Genomic DNA, 18,209 nt, shown 5'->3' with positions numbered 1-18,209 from the left:
TGTGTGCCTGTTGTCCTAGCTACTTGGAAGGCTGAGGTGGGAGGATGCTTGAGCCCAGGACTTTGAGGCTGCAGCGAGCCAAGGTTGTGCCATTGCACTCCAGCCTGGGTGACAGAGCGAGACTGTGTCTTAATTTTTTTTTTTTTTTTTTTATTAAGTTAGGAAGAAGAATGAGGAGGAGGAAGAGGGAGAAGATTGGTAGGAACAGGAGGAGGGAAGAAGAAGAGGGGAAGAGGAAACAGAAGAAAATATTTATGCAAGGGCCAAATAGGTGTCAGCCAAACTAGACCCAATCTGCCTGGAACAAAATAAAAGGCTCTACTTTTATTTATTCTATTCTTGCAATGATATAATGACCTTCTCTTTTTTGAAAAATTGAGCTATAGTTTACACACCATCAAATTCACCCTTTTGATATATATAACTCAGTGGTTTTTAGTATATTCACAAAGTTGTGCTAGCATCACCACTGTCTCACTTTGGAGCATTTCCATGCCCCCACTGTGAAGACCGTGTCTACTGGCAGCCATTCCCATGACCTTACCTTGTGAGTTCTCCAGCAATCACTTTGTAAAAGCTGATGAATTGCTTTTCTTGATAATATTGTTTCTTTTAGAATCGCAGTTGCCAGAGAAACATCAGTGGGCTTTAGCTGGGGCGGAGCTTAGCAAGTTTTGGGGTATCAGCAGTTAGTCTCTGTTTGCCTGGAACCACAGGATGTGAATCCTAGTTCCTGGATTCCAAAGAATCCTGCATCCAGTTGTTTATTGTGCTTTGCAGAGTCGACGTCAAGCTCAGGAGCTGATTGCAGGTGGGCCTCTGGACGTCACCAACGTTAGAGGCGGAATGAATTGCCAGGGTTCTAGTGTGAGATGATTCCAGCCAGTCGTGGAGAACTGGCAGATGTTCTCGCCCTTAAAACTGCCCCCGAATGACTCTTGGGAATCATGGAATCCACCATGAGCCACAACCCAGGAGAAGAAGTTCTGTGGCACTTCTTGTGTGAGGGTGGTTTGACTTGGATGGGCTCCGTCAGCAATTGAATAGAATTACTGGTTCCCAAACAATGATTGGCGTGAGTGGAGAGGCGTTCATTGATCCAAGACCAAAAAGGAAAAAGAATAAAGAATATAAAAGTCTAAAAGGATTCTGAGATAATTTTCTTTTCTCTTTTGGGGGCTAAAATGTCATTTAAGAAAAAGAAATTATAGCGAGGTGCATTGGCTCGTGCCTGTAATCCCAGCACTTTGGGAGCTGAGTGGTTGGACCACTTGAGGTCAGGAGTTCGAGACCAGCCTGACCAACATGGTGAAACCCTGTCTCTACAAAAAGACACACAAAAATTAGCCAGTGTGGTGGTACACACCTGTAGTCCCTGCTACTCAGGAGGCTGAAGCAGGAGAATCGGTTGAACTCAGGAGGCAGGGGTTGCAATAAGCCAGGATCACGCCATTGCACTCCAGCCTGAGCAACAGAGTGAGACTCTGTCTCCAAAAAAAAAAAAAAAAAAAAAAGAAAAGAAATTATGGTATTACTAGTTTTTTGAAAATTTTTTTTTTTTAAAAACAGACTTTCTTCAATCATGCTGCTTCCTGTCTACTGCTCAATCCCTATTGTTTTTATGCAAATGTCCTAGGAATTTCAGTTAAGGTGCTTTTTTTGTTTTCTCCAAGTGGAATTGATCTATGTGGCTCTGATGAAAATATAATTATTTTTAGAGATGAAGGTCTTGCTCTGTTGCCCAGGCTGGCCTTGAACTCCTGGACTCAAAGCAATCCTCTTGCCTCAGCCTCTTCAGCAGCTGGGACCACAGGCATGCGCAGTCATGCCCAGCTGATGGAATTCTTAAAGTTTCAAAGTCAGTTCCGAGGGAAAAAACTACTAACTGGCAGAGAGATTTCTTCTCCAGCCTCTGGCTTATTGGGCAGTTTTTACCCTGTACCTGCTGTCTCTGGTAGTCTTCAGTCAGGTGCAAAAATCTGCAAAGGGGCATGTCCTGTCCTTCCAGATGCCTGTGTTAAGCCTGTCTGATTTTCATAAAATCAGTAAGACCTTTCCTAATTAAATTACCACTCTACTACCTGCCACAGCATCCTATACTCATGGACTGGCATTTTCACTCTCCTGGAGATTGTTTTCCTTATTTAAAACATTTAAAAATTTGTTTATATTTTAAGTTAATTTTTTTTTTTTAAGAGCCAGGTTCTCACTTCATTGCCCAGGTTGGTCTCAAACTCTGGGACTCAAGCAGTCCTCCCAAAGTGCTAGGATTACAGACATGAGCCACCGTGCCAGGCCTGTAAATTATTTGCTATCTGAAGCCTTACTTTAGATGTTTTAGTATGAGGTTGGGACCATTCTTTTGTTATAGTGATTGGGTATATTTATAGTGATTGGATACATTTTAGTGACTGGATATATTTATAGTGACTGGATATATTTATAGTGACTGGATTTTTTCAGTGATTGGATTTTTTTTTTTTTTTTAATTTGAGACAAGGTCTTGCTCTGTCACCCGGGCTGAGTGCAGTGACATGATCTCGGCTCACTGCAACCTCCGTCTCCTAGATTCAAGTGATTCTCCTGCCTCAGCCTCCTGCATAGCTGGGACTACAGGCGTGTGCCACCATGGCCAGCTAATTTTTGTATTTTTACTAGAGATGGGGTTTCTCTATGTTGGCCAGGCTGGTCTCGAACTCCTGACTTCAAATGATCTGCACGCCTCAGCCTCCCAAATTGCTGGAATTACGGGCATGAGCCACCATGCACGGCCAGGATATTTTTTAGTGAGTGGATATATTTATAACGATTGGATATTTTTAAATGATTGGATATTTTTTAGTGATTGGATATATTTCTGTTTTTGAGTTCATTTTGTTAGGTGTCAGGGAGCTGGGAATGGTTATTGGTTTTTGTAAAATCCCAGAACACACTGACAGACATTTATTCAGCACTTGCTATGTTTTCAGTGCCTACGATCTGAACAATATATGAGAAGAACCTATAAGGCATAAAATAAAATTTATGATACAGTTGCAAACAAATGCATCTTTTTATAAGAGTAGCTTGAAAATGTGAAAAAATGGCTGTCACAATATCCTCTCCTTTTTTTTTTTTTCTTTTTTCTGTTTTTCTCTCCTTTTCTCTATTGGGATTGGGTCCCAAGACGTAGATGAGTGTGAAGTTTCTGGCCTGTGCAGGCATGGAGGGCGATGCGTGAACACTCATGGGAGCTTTGAATGCTACTGTATGGATGGATACTTGCCAAGGAATGGACCTGAGCCTTTCCACCCGACCACTGATACCACGTCATGCACAGGTGGGTTTCTGCCAAAAAATGCAGCACCTCAAGGTGAAATTCTGTTGATGGTGACTTTCTTTTGCTCCAAGCCTGTGCTGGGGAGGTGGGTGGAGGTGATCTGATCCTTTGCACATTTTGTACAACCTATGAAATAAAGCAAATAACAACAATAAAGTTAGAGGGGGCCATGTTAAAAAAGCTAAAATTAGACCAGGAGCAGTGGCTCACGCCTATAATCTCAGCACTTTGGGAGACCGAGGTGGGTGGATCACTTGAGGTCAGGAGTTTGAGACCAGCCTGGCCAACACGGTGAAACCCCATCTCTACTAAAAATAAAAAAATTAGCCAGGTGTGGTGGTGAGTGCCTGTAATCCCAGCTACTTGGGAGGCTGAGGCATGAGAATTTATTGAACCCAGGAGACAGAGGTCACAGTGAGCCGAGATCATGCCATTGCATTCGAGCCAAGATCATGCCGTTGCACTCCAGCCTGGGCAACAAAGTGAGACGTCTGTCTCAAAAAAAAAAAAAAAAAAAAAAAGCTAAAATTAGTAAACTTAAAGGATTTTTATTAGCAGTTAATAGATATTCTGCTATTAACTACTATGTTAGATAGTAAACACCAATGATTTGGTAAGGTCCTTGCATCTCAAAAGTGACCCTGAAAATCATCAAGGTACATTATATCTTAAGGTATTTTGTAATTCAGATTTTTTATTTCATTGGACAAGACTTCTCTTTAGTGTAAATTAGTGAGGGTTCATTGCTAAGTTCCTTCAGCTTTGTGCATGTAAAGATGCTTTACCTATGGAAGGCTAAAAGACTGAATAAAGACAATTGTTGGATATGTTCCCAGAAGTCATGTGGGAATGAACCAGTGTACTTAAAATATGGCTCGGGGGTGTGTGTGTGAGGAATAGGGTGGAGGTGGAGACAGATTATGAATTTTGAAGATTTACATTCACAAAATAATGAATTTGACATTAATTTATTTTCAGAAATAGACTGTGGTACCCCTCCTGAAGTTCCAAATGGCTATATCATAGGAGATTATACGTCTAGGCTGGGCAGCCAGGTTCGTTATGCTTGCAGAGAAGGATTTTTCAGTGTTCCAGAAGACACAGTTTCAAGCTGCACAGCCCTGGGCACATGGGAGTCCCCAAAATTACATTGCCAAGGTGAGTTTTCAGAAAGTTCACGTTCCTAGTTCATACCACCTTGAGACTGTTTTCATATTTTTCTCTAAATTTCAGTTTCAGGGAGTAAATGAGTCAAGTAAATCTTTAAAATTCCTATTTGTTTCTCATAGATTTTCAGCTGATTTTCTTGATATTTTCAGGAATAGTATCATATCATCTGCAAATAATGATGATTCCATTTACAAATTTTTCTTTCTTTATAAAAGTTATGTTTTTCTCTTGATTGATCACTTTGTATTTTTAGAACAAAAACTTAAATAGTGGTGTTGCCTTTGAATATTATTTAATTCCTGACTATTAGGGAAATGGTTTGGGTATTTCTTCATTCCTGATGTTAGTTTTTTGATGTTAGGTATATATATATGTGTGTGTGTGTGTGTGTGTGTGTGTGTGTGTGTGTATTCCCAGAAGTCATGTGGGAATGAACGTATATATATGTTCATTATATATATTGTGTATATATATACATTTTATATATGTATACATTATATATAATGAACATATATATAAAAATTCCTATTGCCTAGTGACATGATGTGTGTGTGTGTATATATATATCATGTCATGTGGGAATAACATATATATATATATTTTTTTTTGAGACAGAATCTCGCTTTGTCACCCAGGCTGGAGTGCAGTGGCACGATCTTGGCTCACTGCAGCCTCTGACTCCTGGGTTCAAGCGATTCTTGTGCCTCATCCACCTCAATAGCTGGGATTACAGGCACCCACCACTACACCCGACTAAGTTTTGTATTTTTAGTAAAGATGGGGTTTCACCATGTTGGCCAGACTAGTCTTGAACTCCTGACTTTAAGTGATCTGCCTGCCCTGGCCTTCCAAAGTGCTGGGATTACAGGTGTGAGCCACTGCGCCTGGTATATCTAATCATGTCTACTCATATGGCACTGTGTGCCAAGTAGTATTTTAAATGCTTTATATATGATGATGGACCACATTGTAGTGGTCCCATAAGATCATAATGAGATTGAAAAGTTCCTATTGCCTAGGGACATCGTAGCCATCATAATGTAGTGCAACACACTCATGTTTTTGTGGCGTTGCAGGTGTAAACAAACTTACTGCTCTGCCGGCAAGTACATTACTGTATGTACATTACTATACATAAAAGTGTACGGTAATGTCCTAGGCCTTCGCATTCACTCACTATTCACTCACTGACTCACCCAGAGCAACTTCCAGTCCTGCAAGCTCCACTCATGGTAAGTGCCCTATTACAGGTGTATCATTTTTTATCTTTTATTCTGTATTTTTACTGTATCATTTCTATATTTAGATATATAAGTACTTCCCATTATGTTATCGTTGCCTACAGTAGTCAGTATAGTAACATGCTGTGTGAATTTGTAGCCTAGGAACAATAGGTATACCATACAGCCTAAGTGAGTAGCAGGCTCTACCATCTAGGTTTGTGTAAGTACACTCCGTGACTTTCACACAGTGAAGGAATTGTCTAATGATGCATTTCTCAAAATGTATGCAGATTGTCAAGTGACGTATGACTGTGATTTGTTTAAGGTCACACAACTAGAGATAGAGCTGAACTTGAACCCAAGAATTCTAGTTTCAGAATTGTTTTCAGCCACTTTGTTATGCTGCTTCTGTTTGTATGATGACACTGGCTTTTGGTTAGTTTTAAAAAAAATTTTGGCTCTCTGTTTTTCTGTTTCTTTTTCCTTTTTCTTGTTTTTGAGACAGAGTCTTGCTCTGCCACCCAGACTCGAGTGCACTGGTGCTCCTGGGCTCAAGCCATCCTCCCACCTCAGCCTCCTGGGTAACTGGACTACAGGCACGAGCTACTATGCCTGTACAATCTTTGTATTTATTTTAGAGATGGGGTTTCGCCATGTTGCCCAGGCTGGTCTTGAGCTCCTGGGCTCAAGTGATCTGCCTGTCTCAGCCTCTCATAGTGCTGGGATTCCCGGCATGAGCCACCACACTTGACCTGGTTTTCTGTTTCTCTGTCTACAAATATTATCATTTTATGTGCCTGTTTCTACCTGAAAAGTGAAAAAATGTTTTTTAAATTACCATTTTTCTAGTTTTTGGCTATATGTCCATAATCTAAAGGAAGCATCAATCTCTTCCCACTTTTTAGGAATTTCTTTTTTTGAAATTGGAAATAAGTTATTTTTATCGTGTCTTTTAGGCAGGTGATTATATATATTTTTTTCTTCTTTTAAATACTAATGTGGCCAGATGCGGCGGCTCATGCCTGTAATTCCAGCACTCTGGGAGGCCCAGGCAGGCAGATAGCTTGAGCCCAGGAGTTCAAGACCAGCCTGGGAGTGGTGGTGCATGCCTGTAGTCCCAGCTACTTGGGAGGCTGAGGTGGGAGGACTACTTGAGCCTGGGAGGTTGAGACTGTGGTGAGCCATGATCACACCCTGCCCTCCAGCCTGGGTGACAGAGCAAGACCCTGTCTCATAAAGAAAAAAAATAATGATAATGTGTGGGTTATATTGCTAAATTTCCTGATAATGATCAGTACTAATTGCTGGAATGAATTAATCTGGGTTTTGGTGTTTTATTCCTTTCGTTTGGATTATATTTGCTAAATTTTACTTAGAAATCTTGCACTGATATTCATAAGTGAAATTGCTCTATTTTATTTTGCTGCGCCATCTTTTTTCAGTTTGGTATTAATGTTATTCTGAATTAAAAAAAAATGTAAAAATTTCCTTCTTTCTCTATTTCTGGAATACTACAAATAGAATTTTTAAAGATTTGGGAGATTTCATCTATAAAACCATTTGCATGTGGCACTATTGGAGAAGTAGCCCTTGGACTATTTGGACTATTTTTAAATTCTTCCTATACTTACTGGCATATCTAATCATGTCTACTCTTTTTCTTTCTTTCTTAAGATCAATTTTGGTAATTTATGTATTTCTAGAAAATTATTTACTTCATCCAGATTTTCCAATTTATTTGTGCATGCAAAGAAGTGTGAAGCCCTCATACTTCTAATTTGCTGTAGTTATATTTGTTTATAACTATTTATCGTAGTGAAATATTAGAAACAATCTCAAATGTCTAACAATAAGAGATTGGTTAAGTAAATCAATCCCTTAAAATGGAATATTATGTATCCAATAAAATTATGTTAGAAAAGCAATATTTAAAAAAGAATATTTATTAAAGGCTAGGCACAGTGGCTCATGCCTGTAATCCCAGCACTTTGGGAGGCCAGGGCAGGTGGATCACGAGATCAGGAGTTCGAGACCAGCCTGGCCAGCATAGTGCAACCCCATCTCTACTAAAAATACAAAAAATTAGCTGGTCATGGTGGAGTGCACCTGTAATCCCAGCTACTCAGGAGGCTGAGGCAGGAGAATTGCATAGATAAGTATTAATAGTATGTTTCAGAGTTACAAATTCTATGAATAACAGTCTTCATTTTGAAAAAGTCCCTATATATAGATAAGCTTAGAAAAATGTTTAGAACACCATACATCAAAATGTTAATGGTGATAATTTCCACTGGGGGGGGTGGGGGATCCTGGACTTTATATACATATACTTTTTATATACATGCACTTTTTATATACATATACTTTATGTATATATACACTTTATATATATATATATACACACTTTTTTTTTTTTTTTTTGAGATGGCGTCTCACTCTGTTGCCCAGGTTGGAGTGCAATGGCGCAATCTAGCTCACTGCAACCTCTGCCTCCTGGGTTCAAGCCATTCTCCCTGAATCAGCCTCCCAAGTAGCTGGGATTATAGGTGTCTGCCACCATGCCCAGCTAATTTTTTGTATTTTTAGTAGAGATGGGGTTTTGCTATGTTGGCTAGGCTGGTCTCAAACTCCTGACCTCAGCTGATCCACCCACCTTGGCCTCCCAAAGTTCTGGGATTATAGGCGTGAGCCACTGCGCCCAGCCGATTTTTATATTTTATATACTTTCTGTATTGAAATAATTTTTTTAATGGAATGCTTCACGCATTTGCATGTCATACTTGCACAGGGATCATGCTAGTCTCTGTATCATTCCAATTTTAGTATATGTGCTGCCAAAGTGAACATGATGGAATGTTTCACATATCAGACAAAGAAACAAACTTGTTTTCATTTTGGAAAAAAGAGAAACCCTCACCATTTTCATTGAATTTATTGCATAGTTAAGAAACGCCGGTGATGTGCATAGCTAAATTTATCATTTTGATATTCTGACTTGCTGTGTAGGCTGTACACATATTTTGATGGTTAGTTATCATCCTCAGTGGTTAAGAATTCTAAAGATAATATTTTAGTTCTTAGATGATCTTTCAATGGATCAACTAAAATGCAGAACTTAAATGAAAATATGCCGTAATGCCTATCAAAGAACCCTCTAAGGATTTACATAGGAAACTCCATATAAAATCATTTAGATTGCCTTGAAAATTAGTAATCATCTGGATTATTAGACTGAGAATGTAGAAAGTTAATGTAGAGGAGAGTGCTTGCTGCATTTTCCCAAAGAACTGTTATTTAAAAGATCTTCACTTCTTTTTTCCTTCTCTAATAACTGCTCCCTCTGCCCGCTGACACCTTCCTCCTCCTCCACCCCCATGTCACCACATGGCCTCGGTTTCTCACGGCTGTGCCTGCTCCTTTCTGAGCTCACACACCCCTTCTTATTTATCCTTCAGTCTTCTTTGGGACTCTAGAATCTGGGCCATGTGCCAACTGACATTGTATTTTTATCTCAAAGTTATAAAGCCACAGGAATTGGGAATTCCACTAAAAACACTAGCAAATTATGAACTTTGATGCTGCTGAGGAAAAGGGTGTTTTTTGTTTTTTGGTTTTTCTTTTAGACACGGTCTTTCTCTGTCACCTAGGCTGGAGTGCAGTCGTTCAACCACGGCCCGCTGCAGTCTTGAACTGCTGGGCTCAAGTGATCTTCCCACCTCAGTCTCCGGAGTAGCTTAGACTACAGGTGTGAGCCACCATGCCAAGCTATTTTTTTTTTTTAATTTTTCACAGAGGCAGAGTCTCACTATGTTGCCCAGACTGGTCTCAAACTCCTAGACTCAAGTGATCCTCATGCCTTAACCTTCCAAAGTGTTGGATTATAGGCATAAGCCACCGCACCTGGCCTATTTTTAAATTTTTTATGTATATCTTTTAGAGATGGGGTCTTGCTCTGTTGCCCAGACTGGAGTGCAGCAGTATGATCATAGCTCAGTGCAGCCTTGAACTCTGGATTCATGTGATCCTTCTGCTTCAGTCTCCCATGTAGCTGGGATTATAGGCATGAGGCATTGCACCTGATCTCCTTGCTTTAAAAAGTTTTTTTTGGGGGGGTAAAATACACATAATATAAAATTTACCATTTAACCATATATAAGTGAACAATTTAGCGCCACTAAGTACATTCACAATGTTGTGTAACCATCACCACTATCCGTTTCCAGTACTTTATCATCATCCCAAATGGAAACTCTGTACCCTTTAAACACTAACTCCTCATTCCCTCTCCCTCTAGACTCTGGTAACCTCTATCTGCTTTCTGTCTCTAGGAATTTGCCTACTCTATGCACTTCATCTATGTGGAATCATAATATTTGTCTTTTTACGTCTGGCTTCTTTTGCTTAGCATGTTTTCAAGGTTTACTCATGTTGTAGCACGTATCAGAATGTGATTCCTTTTTAAGGCTGAATAATATTCCACTGTATGGATGGATCACATTTTATCCATTCATCTCTTAGTGCAGCCTCTGTGCTTTCTGCTTATCAAGCTCCTTTTCATGTTTCAAGTTTCAGTTTAAATGTCACCTCTGGGGTCAGGTGTGGTGGCTCACATCTGTAATCCCAGCACTTTGGGAGGCCGAGGCTGGTGGATCACGAGGTCAGGAGATCAAGACCGTCCTGCCTAACGTGGTGAAACCCTGTTTCTACTAAAAATACAAAAAATTAGCTGGACGTTGTGGCAGGCGCCTGTAGTCCCAGCTACTTGGGAGGCTGAGGCAGGAGAATGGTGTGAACCTGGGAGGTGGAGCTTGCAGTGAGCTGAGATTGCACCACTGCACTGCAGCCTGGATGACAGAGCAAGACTCCATCTCCAAAAAAACCAAAAAAAATTAAAAAATCACCTCTGTCGTTATTCTCTTTCTTAGTAGCCAGTAAGTATATTATTTATGACTGATTTCACAGCTTTCATTAGTCTCCCCTACTGGACTGTAAATCGGGGAGCTCAGTGACCATACAGCCTTCTTTAGCAGGATCTCACCAGGACATAATACGGTGCCTGGCATACTCAAGGCCTGTGGAAGCACCTTGAGGTCCCCTCAAAAGGTGCTGCAGATGATGGCAGTCATTGTGGAATGGGCTCCTTAACTGCCATCCCAGCTTATTGTGTGGCTGAGCCTTGTAGAAACCCTTGCCCCCTTTTTGTTTTGTCCCCAAGCTTTATGTCCTTTCCCAGTTCCGAACCTTCTTGCTTTGTCTTCTAGGCCTTCATGCTTGGTTCTCTCTTGGCATGACATCTCTAGGCTTTGATAAAGCAGAAACAGAGACCTTGGGGCTGACTCCTGGTTTTCCCCATTACCTCTGTGTGTGGCCCTTATAGGGTGGATGGCCCAGCCTGGTGGGCTGATTACCGAAGCAGAATTTCTCCTTTGAGTTGGTCAACAGGGTGGGACATGGTTTTCAAAGTCTATTAATAGCAGAGCCTGATTCTGTAGAGATGGCCAGCACTTTAACATGTGTAAGGTTAATAGATTGGTATTATTTCCCATTTCACAGACGAGTTTAAGGACCAGGATAAGGAAGTCACTTACTGTATGTCACGAGCTTATGCACCAAGATGAGAGCCCGATGGACTTTTCTAGAAGGCAGCCCCAGTCAGCGTACCGTGGAGATGGGAGGTGGTGATGAAAAAGCTGGAGGGCGCTAGGAGAGGGGTGCCGAGACAAACACACCTTCACACACAGTGTGGTCTAGGACCCGGCCAGAAGGGTATTCATTGTTTCCCAGTCAACTCTTTGTCTTTTGAGATTTTTCTTAGTAGGGCCTGATTTATCTCTACAAAAGTGGAAAGAGTTTGAAAAAGCTTTGACATAAATTGTACCACAATTTAGTGCATTCAAATGAAGAGTGGCAGATAAGCTTCATTACACAGCTGCCCGTGGAGTCTTAGGGCTGGTGTGAAAAGGATCCTGAGACCACATCCAGACTTAGCACAGACGAATGTTGTGATTGACTAATGATGCCACCATGGCTGAGGGAGGAGTGAGTGAGAGCACATTTACCTTGTGTACAGGATCTGTGTTCCGGGTGATAGGATGTTTGGTCATTTGAAATACATTTTCTGGACTGGGCATGGTGGCTTACACCTATAATCCTAGCACTTTGGGAGGCCAGGAAAGGAAGATTGCTTGAGGCCAGGAGTTCAAGACCAGCCTGGAAAACATAGTGAGACCTTGTCTCTGCAAAAAAATAAAAAATTGTCTGGGCGTGATGGCATGCACCTGTAGTCCCAGTTGCTCAGGAGGCTGAGGTGGGAGGATCGCTTGAGCCCAGGAGTTCAAGGTTACGGTGAGCTGTGATCATGCCACTGTACTCCAGTGTGGGCAACAGGGGAAGACCCTGTCTCTAAAAACTTTAAAAATAAATAAATAAATAAAAATTAAAAACAATTAAATACATTTTCTGGCACCTCACAATATACTGATCTTTTAACACATTTTTAAAAACTGCATTGACTTACCCATTGCATGCAGCAGTTCTGTTGGGTTATGCTTTTGCCAAGTAAATGCCATTAAAATATGTCTCCGTATTTGTAAATGGTTGAAGTCATTTGAGTGTGCTGAATGAGTGATGACATTGGTTATAAGGCTGCCAATAGTAGGGATGGTGCATGAGCTTTTGGCTCAGAAAGACCTGTGTAAGTTTTGTCTTAGCCACTAACTAGTTGTGCAGCCACTTCTGAACCTCTCTAAACTCCAGTTTCCTTTCGTGGAAGGGAATAAAATGGTGTTCATCTCTTAGAGCTATTGTGAAGATTTAATGGGATAATGAATAAAGCCCTTGACCTTGTGCGTAATGCAGAATAGGTGTGGCTCAATGTCACGGTCATGAACAAGTGGGCCATTTTCTAGTGAGGAGTGGCAGGTCTCCTTATCAAAAATGTAAGATCTTTCTGAAACTTCTTACTATAAAATGAGAAAGGCTAAAGTTCTTCAGTTTTTACTTTACCTTATTTATTTATTTTCCATTCAGACATTCTATTTACAACTAGAACATTAGAATGAAGAGTTTTAATGTTATCTTTTGATAAAAAGAAATATTCATATGCAGCTCAAAGCATCGACAAACATTATTGTCACTTCTGCAAATGGAAGATCCTTACAAGAGATCTGCTAAGCCCTTTTTTTCTCCTAATATTCATGCCTTTATGCACCCTATCACCTCTTCTGCAGTTTCTGAAGTGGTTAGATTCCAGTTGTTTCCATACTAGACACTATTTATTGATGATAAGTGTTATGTGAAAAGGAAAATTTTCTTTTTCCTCCAAATGAGCTTTCTCTGTGAATACGATCTGAAGAAAATATATTGTTAGTCAAGGCTAAAGTTCATGGAAGAATTTAGAATACAAAATGCATCAAAAAGTAATCTGGTTTTCTTTCTATTGCCTTAAGAGCAAGTAGACTTTTGGGTACTAATGAGCTCATTAGAGCAGTTAATAAACTACTCTTGAGAATGTGCTTCATGGCAAACTATAACCCTCCCATTTTTCTTTTATGCTTGTAGTAACGTTTTTTTTTTTTTTTCTTTTTTGAGACAGAGTTTGCTCTTGTCGCCCAGGTTGGAGTACAATGGCACAAACTTGATTCACTGCAACCTCCGCCTCTTGGGTTCAGGTGATTCTCCTGCCTCAGCCTCCCAAGTAGCTGGGATTACAGGCGCCTGCCTCCACACCTGGCTAATTTTTGTATTTTTAGTAGAGATGGGATTTCACCATGTTGGCCAGGCTGGTCTCGAATTCCTGGCCTCAGGTGATCCTTCTGCCTTGGCCTCCCAAAGTGCTGGGATTACAGGGGTGAGCCACGGTGCCTGGCCACATTTTTTTTTTTTTTTTTTAATAATTTCAACTTTTATTTTAGATTCAGGGGGCACATGTGCAAGTTTGTTACAAGGGTATATTGCGTGATGCTGAGATTTGGGATATGAATGATCCTGTCACCTATGTAGTGAGCATGGTACCCAACAGTTAGTGTTTCAACCCCCTTCCTCCCTCCTCCCTCTATTTGTCCCCCATGTCTATTGTTCCCATCTTTATGTGCATTAATACCCAATGTTTAGCTCCCACTTATATGAGAGAACATGTGGTATTTGATTGTCTGTTCATGCATTAATATGCTTAGAATATTAGAATTTTCTGTTCCTGCCTTAATATGCTTAGGATATTAGAAGTGGCTTCCAGCTGCAACTATGTTGCTGCAAAGGACATGATTTTTTTTTTAATGGTTGTGTAGTATTCCATGGTGTACATGTACCACATTTTCTTTATCCAATCCACCATTGATGGGCATCTAGGTTGATTCCATGTCTTTGCTATTGTGAATAGTGCAGCGATTAACATACAAGTGCATGCATCCTTTTGATTGAACGATTTATTTTCTTTTGGATATATACCCAATAATGGGATTGCTGGGTTGAATGGTAGTTCTGTTTTAAGCTCTTTGGAAAGGAATTTGGAGATTTCTCACAGTGACTGAACTAATTTACATTCCCACCAACAGTGTATAACCATTCCCTTTTCTCTGTAGCCTTACCAGCATCTGTTGTTTTTTGACTTTTTAATGATAGCCGTTCTGACTGCTGTGAGATAGAATCTCATTGTGGTTTTGATTTGCATTTCTCTGATGATAAGTGATGTGGAGCATTTTTTCATATGTTTCTTGATCGCTTGTGTGTCTTCTTTTGAGATATGTCTGTTCATGTCTTTTGCCCACTTTTTAATGGAGTTATTTGTTGTTTGCTTGTTGAATTGTTTAAGTTCCTTATAGATTTTGGATATTAGACCTTTGTCAGTTGCACAGGTTGCGAATATTTTATCCCGTTCTGTAGGCTATCAATTTCCTCTGTTGATAGTTTGTTTTGCTGTACAGGCTCCTTAGTTTAATTAGGTTCCACTTGTCAACTTTTGTTTTTGTTGCAATTCCTATTGAGGACTTAATAATAAACTATTTCCCAAGGCTGATGTCCAGAATGGTGTTTTGTAGTTTTTCTTCCAGCATTCTTACAGTTTGTGGTCTTATATTTAGGTCTTTAATCCATCTTGAATTAATTTTTATATATGGTGAAAAGTAGGGGTCCAGTTTCATTCTTCTGCATATGGCCAGCTAGCTAGCCTAGCACCATTTATTGCACAGGGAGTCCTTTCCCCATTGCTTGTTATTGTTGACTTTTTTGTGGAAGATGTGGCTTCATTTCTGCATTCTCTATTCTGTTCCATTGGCCTCTTGGCCTATGTGTCTGTTTTTGTACCAGTACCATGCTGTTTTGGTTACTGTAGACTTGTAGTATAGTTTGAAGTCTGGTAATGCAATGCCCCTGGCTTTTTTTTTTTTTTTTTTTTTTCAGACATGAGGTCTCAGTTGTGTTGCCCAGGATGGAGTGTGGTGGTGCAATCATGGCTTAGTGCACCCTCAAATTCTTGGGCCTAAGGGATCTTCCTGCCTCTGTCTCCCGAGTAGCTGGGACTACAGGCATGGGTCACCATGCTTGGCTAATTAACATAAATTTTTTTCTTTTTTTTTTCTTTTTTAAGAAACAGTGTCTTAACATGTTGCCCAGGCTGGTCTTGAACTGCTGGGCTCTAGTGATCCTCATGCCTTGGCCTTCCAAAGTACTAGGATTATAGGAGTGAGCTACTGCGCCCAGCCTTGTTCTTTCTGCTGTATAACATTTTCTAAGTTCAACTTGCTAGATATTGAGACATTAGATTCCAACCTCCATCATGAGTGATATGTGTAATTTAGTGCCCAAGGGATCCTGGAATGAGGGGCCAACCTCAACCGTCAAATTCATGGTTATATGCAGACATGCTGCAAGATGCATGAAACTTTGTTGAAGATTCCTTAGACCATGTTACTTACATAGGAATGTCACAAAGATTAATGTTTAAAATAATGTTTATAATTCAAAGGACTGCAGGGGATATTTAAAAATACAGGGTATATGCACAGCCCAGAAAGAGCTTACCATTTAGTGGGGGAGAGAACACTTCCACAGATGAAACAAATGAAAAAACTGTAGGTATCACGCTGAATTATCTGATTTGGAACGTAAGCATTGTGCAGACCCTGGTGTTAATCTGCCTGGACTGTTTAGGCCCTTACAACCTACCACATTCCACTAATTTCCAGTTGATGTGCTAGTCTTCTGATTGGATTCCAAGGCACGCTGGAGACTTATTTCTGTTATTGTTGGGTAAAGATGAAAACTGACTCGAATGTGATTTTCTTCACTTTTTAGCACTTGCTTCTGCTCTTTTGCAAAGCTTTACCTATAGCACTGCTTATTTTTCTGGGGAGATTTTATTTTGGGGTCAGTATCAGTAAGTGGAATGGGTCTATCATTCATTCCCCTGGCAGGTGGCAAAATATCTGCCTGAATTTATTGGCATTGTTGGTCACTTTTTTTCTTTCTCAGCTTGTTATTTATTGATCTCTAAACAGTCTTAGATGGAGCCTTTATATTACTAGATTCTTTCTGTCATCAATCTATGTTATTGTGCTGATGTGTATAATAAACGGCAGCCAATATGGGTGACATTTGTGATACAGTCAGTTGTTGATTAGATGCCGTAAGTTGCCTGAACCTTTCATCAAAGAAATTTCCTTCTGGACTATTTCCTTGGTAGAATATGAAAGCTGGCCCTGTGGATAAACATTTTTATCTTCAAGATATGAGATATAAGTTATATTATAAATTTGGCCCTTGAAACCAGCACAACACATTCTCCCCCACTCCCCCGGGAGTCCTATTTTGAAGCTCATTATTTGAATAAAATCACAGACAATGGGAGAGTAAGGGAAAATTCCCAGCCATGCTCATAATTAGTTGACTGTATTTCTGATGCAGATGCAAACGTTGTTACTTAATAACGTAATTAGCCAGAGAAACATGTGCTTTAATGAATGCCCCATGCATATGCAATGCAAATTTGTGCTGCTTATTTTTTCTTCCTTGGGAGTATAAACTGCTTTTAAATGTTTATTTCCTTGTGATAGTACGAGTTTTGGGGTCTTTTAATGTATGAAATAGGATTATATTTTTATTTCCCACTGTGGCCTCTGTTGGATTGATTTTTGAGTGTTTCTTAGTAGGAACTACCTACTTTCTTGGATGCCATTTGGTCTGAGCAGAAGTGGCAGTAGTTGGGAATATCTGTGACGGGGTCATGTTCTAGGCAAGCCCCAGGCCAGACTCTAATGTCATACACAGGGTTAAACATCAGGCCCAAGAAGGTTTCGGGGAGTCACAGAGCTGCAGAGAGACATCTATTTCCAGCAGCTCTCTTGCTCTTGGAAAGTTCTTGGAGACAAGATTGGGCAGGAGGCGTTGTCATCGAACCCTTCCAGACTGACTTGAATGCTTATTCAGGCAACCTTTTCTCCTTAGGTTTTAGCCAACTTGTAAGGTTAAAGAACTGAGTCAGGGCCTAGGTGGAGCCTAGGTGAAGCTTCGTGGTGAAGCTGCCCAGATTTACTGGACCTGGACTTTGAGGTCACACAAACCACAGTTTGAATATCAGCTCTTTTACGAGTGGTGTGACTTTGAATGTGACTTAAGCTCTTAGAGCCTCCGTCTTACTATCTGTAAACTATATGAGAAAACCCCACCTACCTTGGAGGATTTTCTTTTTTGGTTTTGTTTCTTCGGGACAGGGTCTCTGTCACTTAGGTTGGAGTGCAGTAGTGCGATCTTGGCTCACTGCAGCTTCCACCTCCTGGGCTCAAGTGATTCTCCCACCTCAGCCTCCCGAGTAGCTGGGACTACAGGCACGAGCCACCAATGCCTGGCTAGTTATTGTATTTTTATTTTTATTTTTAAAATTTTTTTGTAGAGATGGGTTTTTGCCATGTTGCCCAGGCTAATCTTGAATTCCTGAGCTCAGAGTGATCCGCCCTCCTCAGCTTCCCAAAGTGCTGGGATTACAGGCATAAGCCACCTCGCCTGGCTACTTTGTAGGATTTTCTGTTGGAATAAATAAGGTAGTGTGTATCTAGTAGACTACCTTGTGTTTGGGAGTATTTCAATGAATGCTATATTCTCTCTCTTTCTCTCTCTCTTTCTCTCTCTTTTGTCCCTTCCCTTTCCTTTCCTACCTTTCCTTCCTTCCTTCCCTTTCCTTCCTTCTCTTTCCTTCCTTCCCCTTCCTTCCTTCCCTCCTTCCTTCCTTCCTTCCTTCCTTCCTTCCTTCCTTCCTTCCTTCCTTCCTTCCTTCCTTCCTTCCTTCCTTCCTTCCTTCCTTCCTTCCTTCCTTCCTTCCTTTCTTCCTCCCTTCTTCCTTTCTTTTCCTTTCCTTTACCTTTTCTTTCTTTTCTTCCTTTTTCTTTCCTTCCTTTCTTTTCTCTCTCTCTTTTCCTTCCTTCTCCTTTCCTTCTCCTTTCCCTCTCTCCTCCCTCTCCTTTCCCTCTCTTCTCCCCTCCCCTTCCCTCCCCTCTCCTATCCTTCTT

General features: G+C 40.5%; 1 protein-coding gene and 1 non-coding gene across 6 annotated transcripts in view; one reads left to right on the top strand and one right to left on the bottom strand.

The window, feature by feature from the left end:
* Positions 1-18,209, top strand: part of SUSD1 (sushi domain containing 1) — a 136,110-nt gene that overhangs the window by 26,608 nt on the left and 91,293 nt on the right. For all 5 annotated transcript variants that reach the window (XM_073021852.1, XM_037983601.2, XM_037983583.2 and 2 more), the window contains exons 4-5: positions 3,167-3,319; positions 4,298-4,477. In XM_073021852.1, the coding sequence (XP_072877953.1) occupies positions 3,167-3,319; positions 4,298-4,477 (333 nt within the window). The remainder of the gene's footprint in view (positions 1-3,166; positions 3,320-4,297; positions 4,478-18,209) is intronic.
* LOC119619267 (U6 spliceosomal RNA) lies at positions 8,456-8,557 on the bottom strand. The gene has a single exon (XR_005235665.1). It is a non-coding gene; the product is annotated as a U6 spliceosomal RNA (small nuclear RNA).

This window comes from Chlorocebus sabaeus, chromosome 12, assembly GCF_047675955.1.
Source record: "Chlorocebus sabaeus isolate Y175 chromosome 12, mChlSab1.0.hap1, whole genome shotgun sequence".
NCBI classification, from domain to species: Eukaryota; Metazoa; Chordata; class Mammalia; order Primates; family Cercopithecidae; genus Chlorocebus; species Chlorocebus sabaeus.
This window is presented reverse-complemented; position numbering and strand designations above follow the sequence as displayed.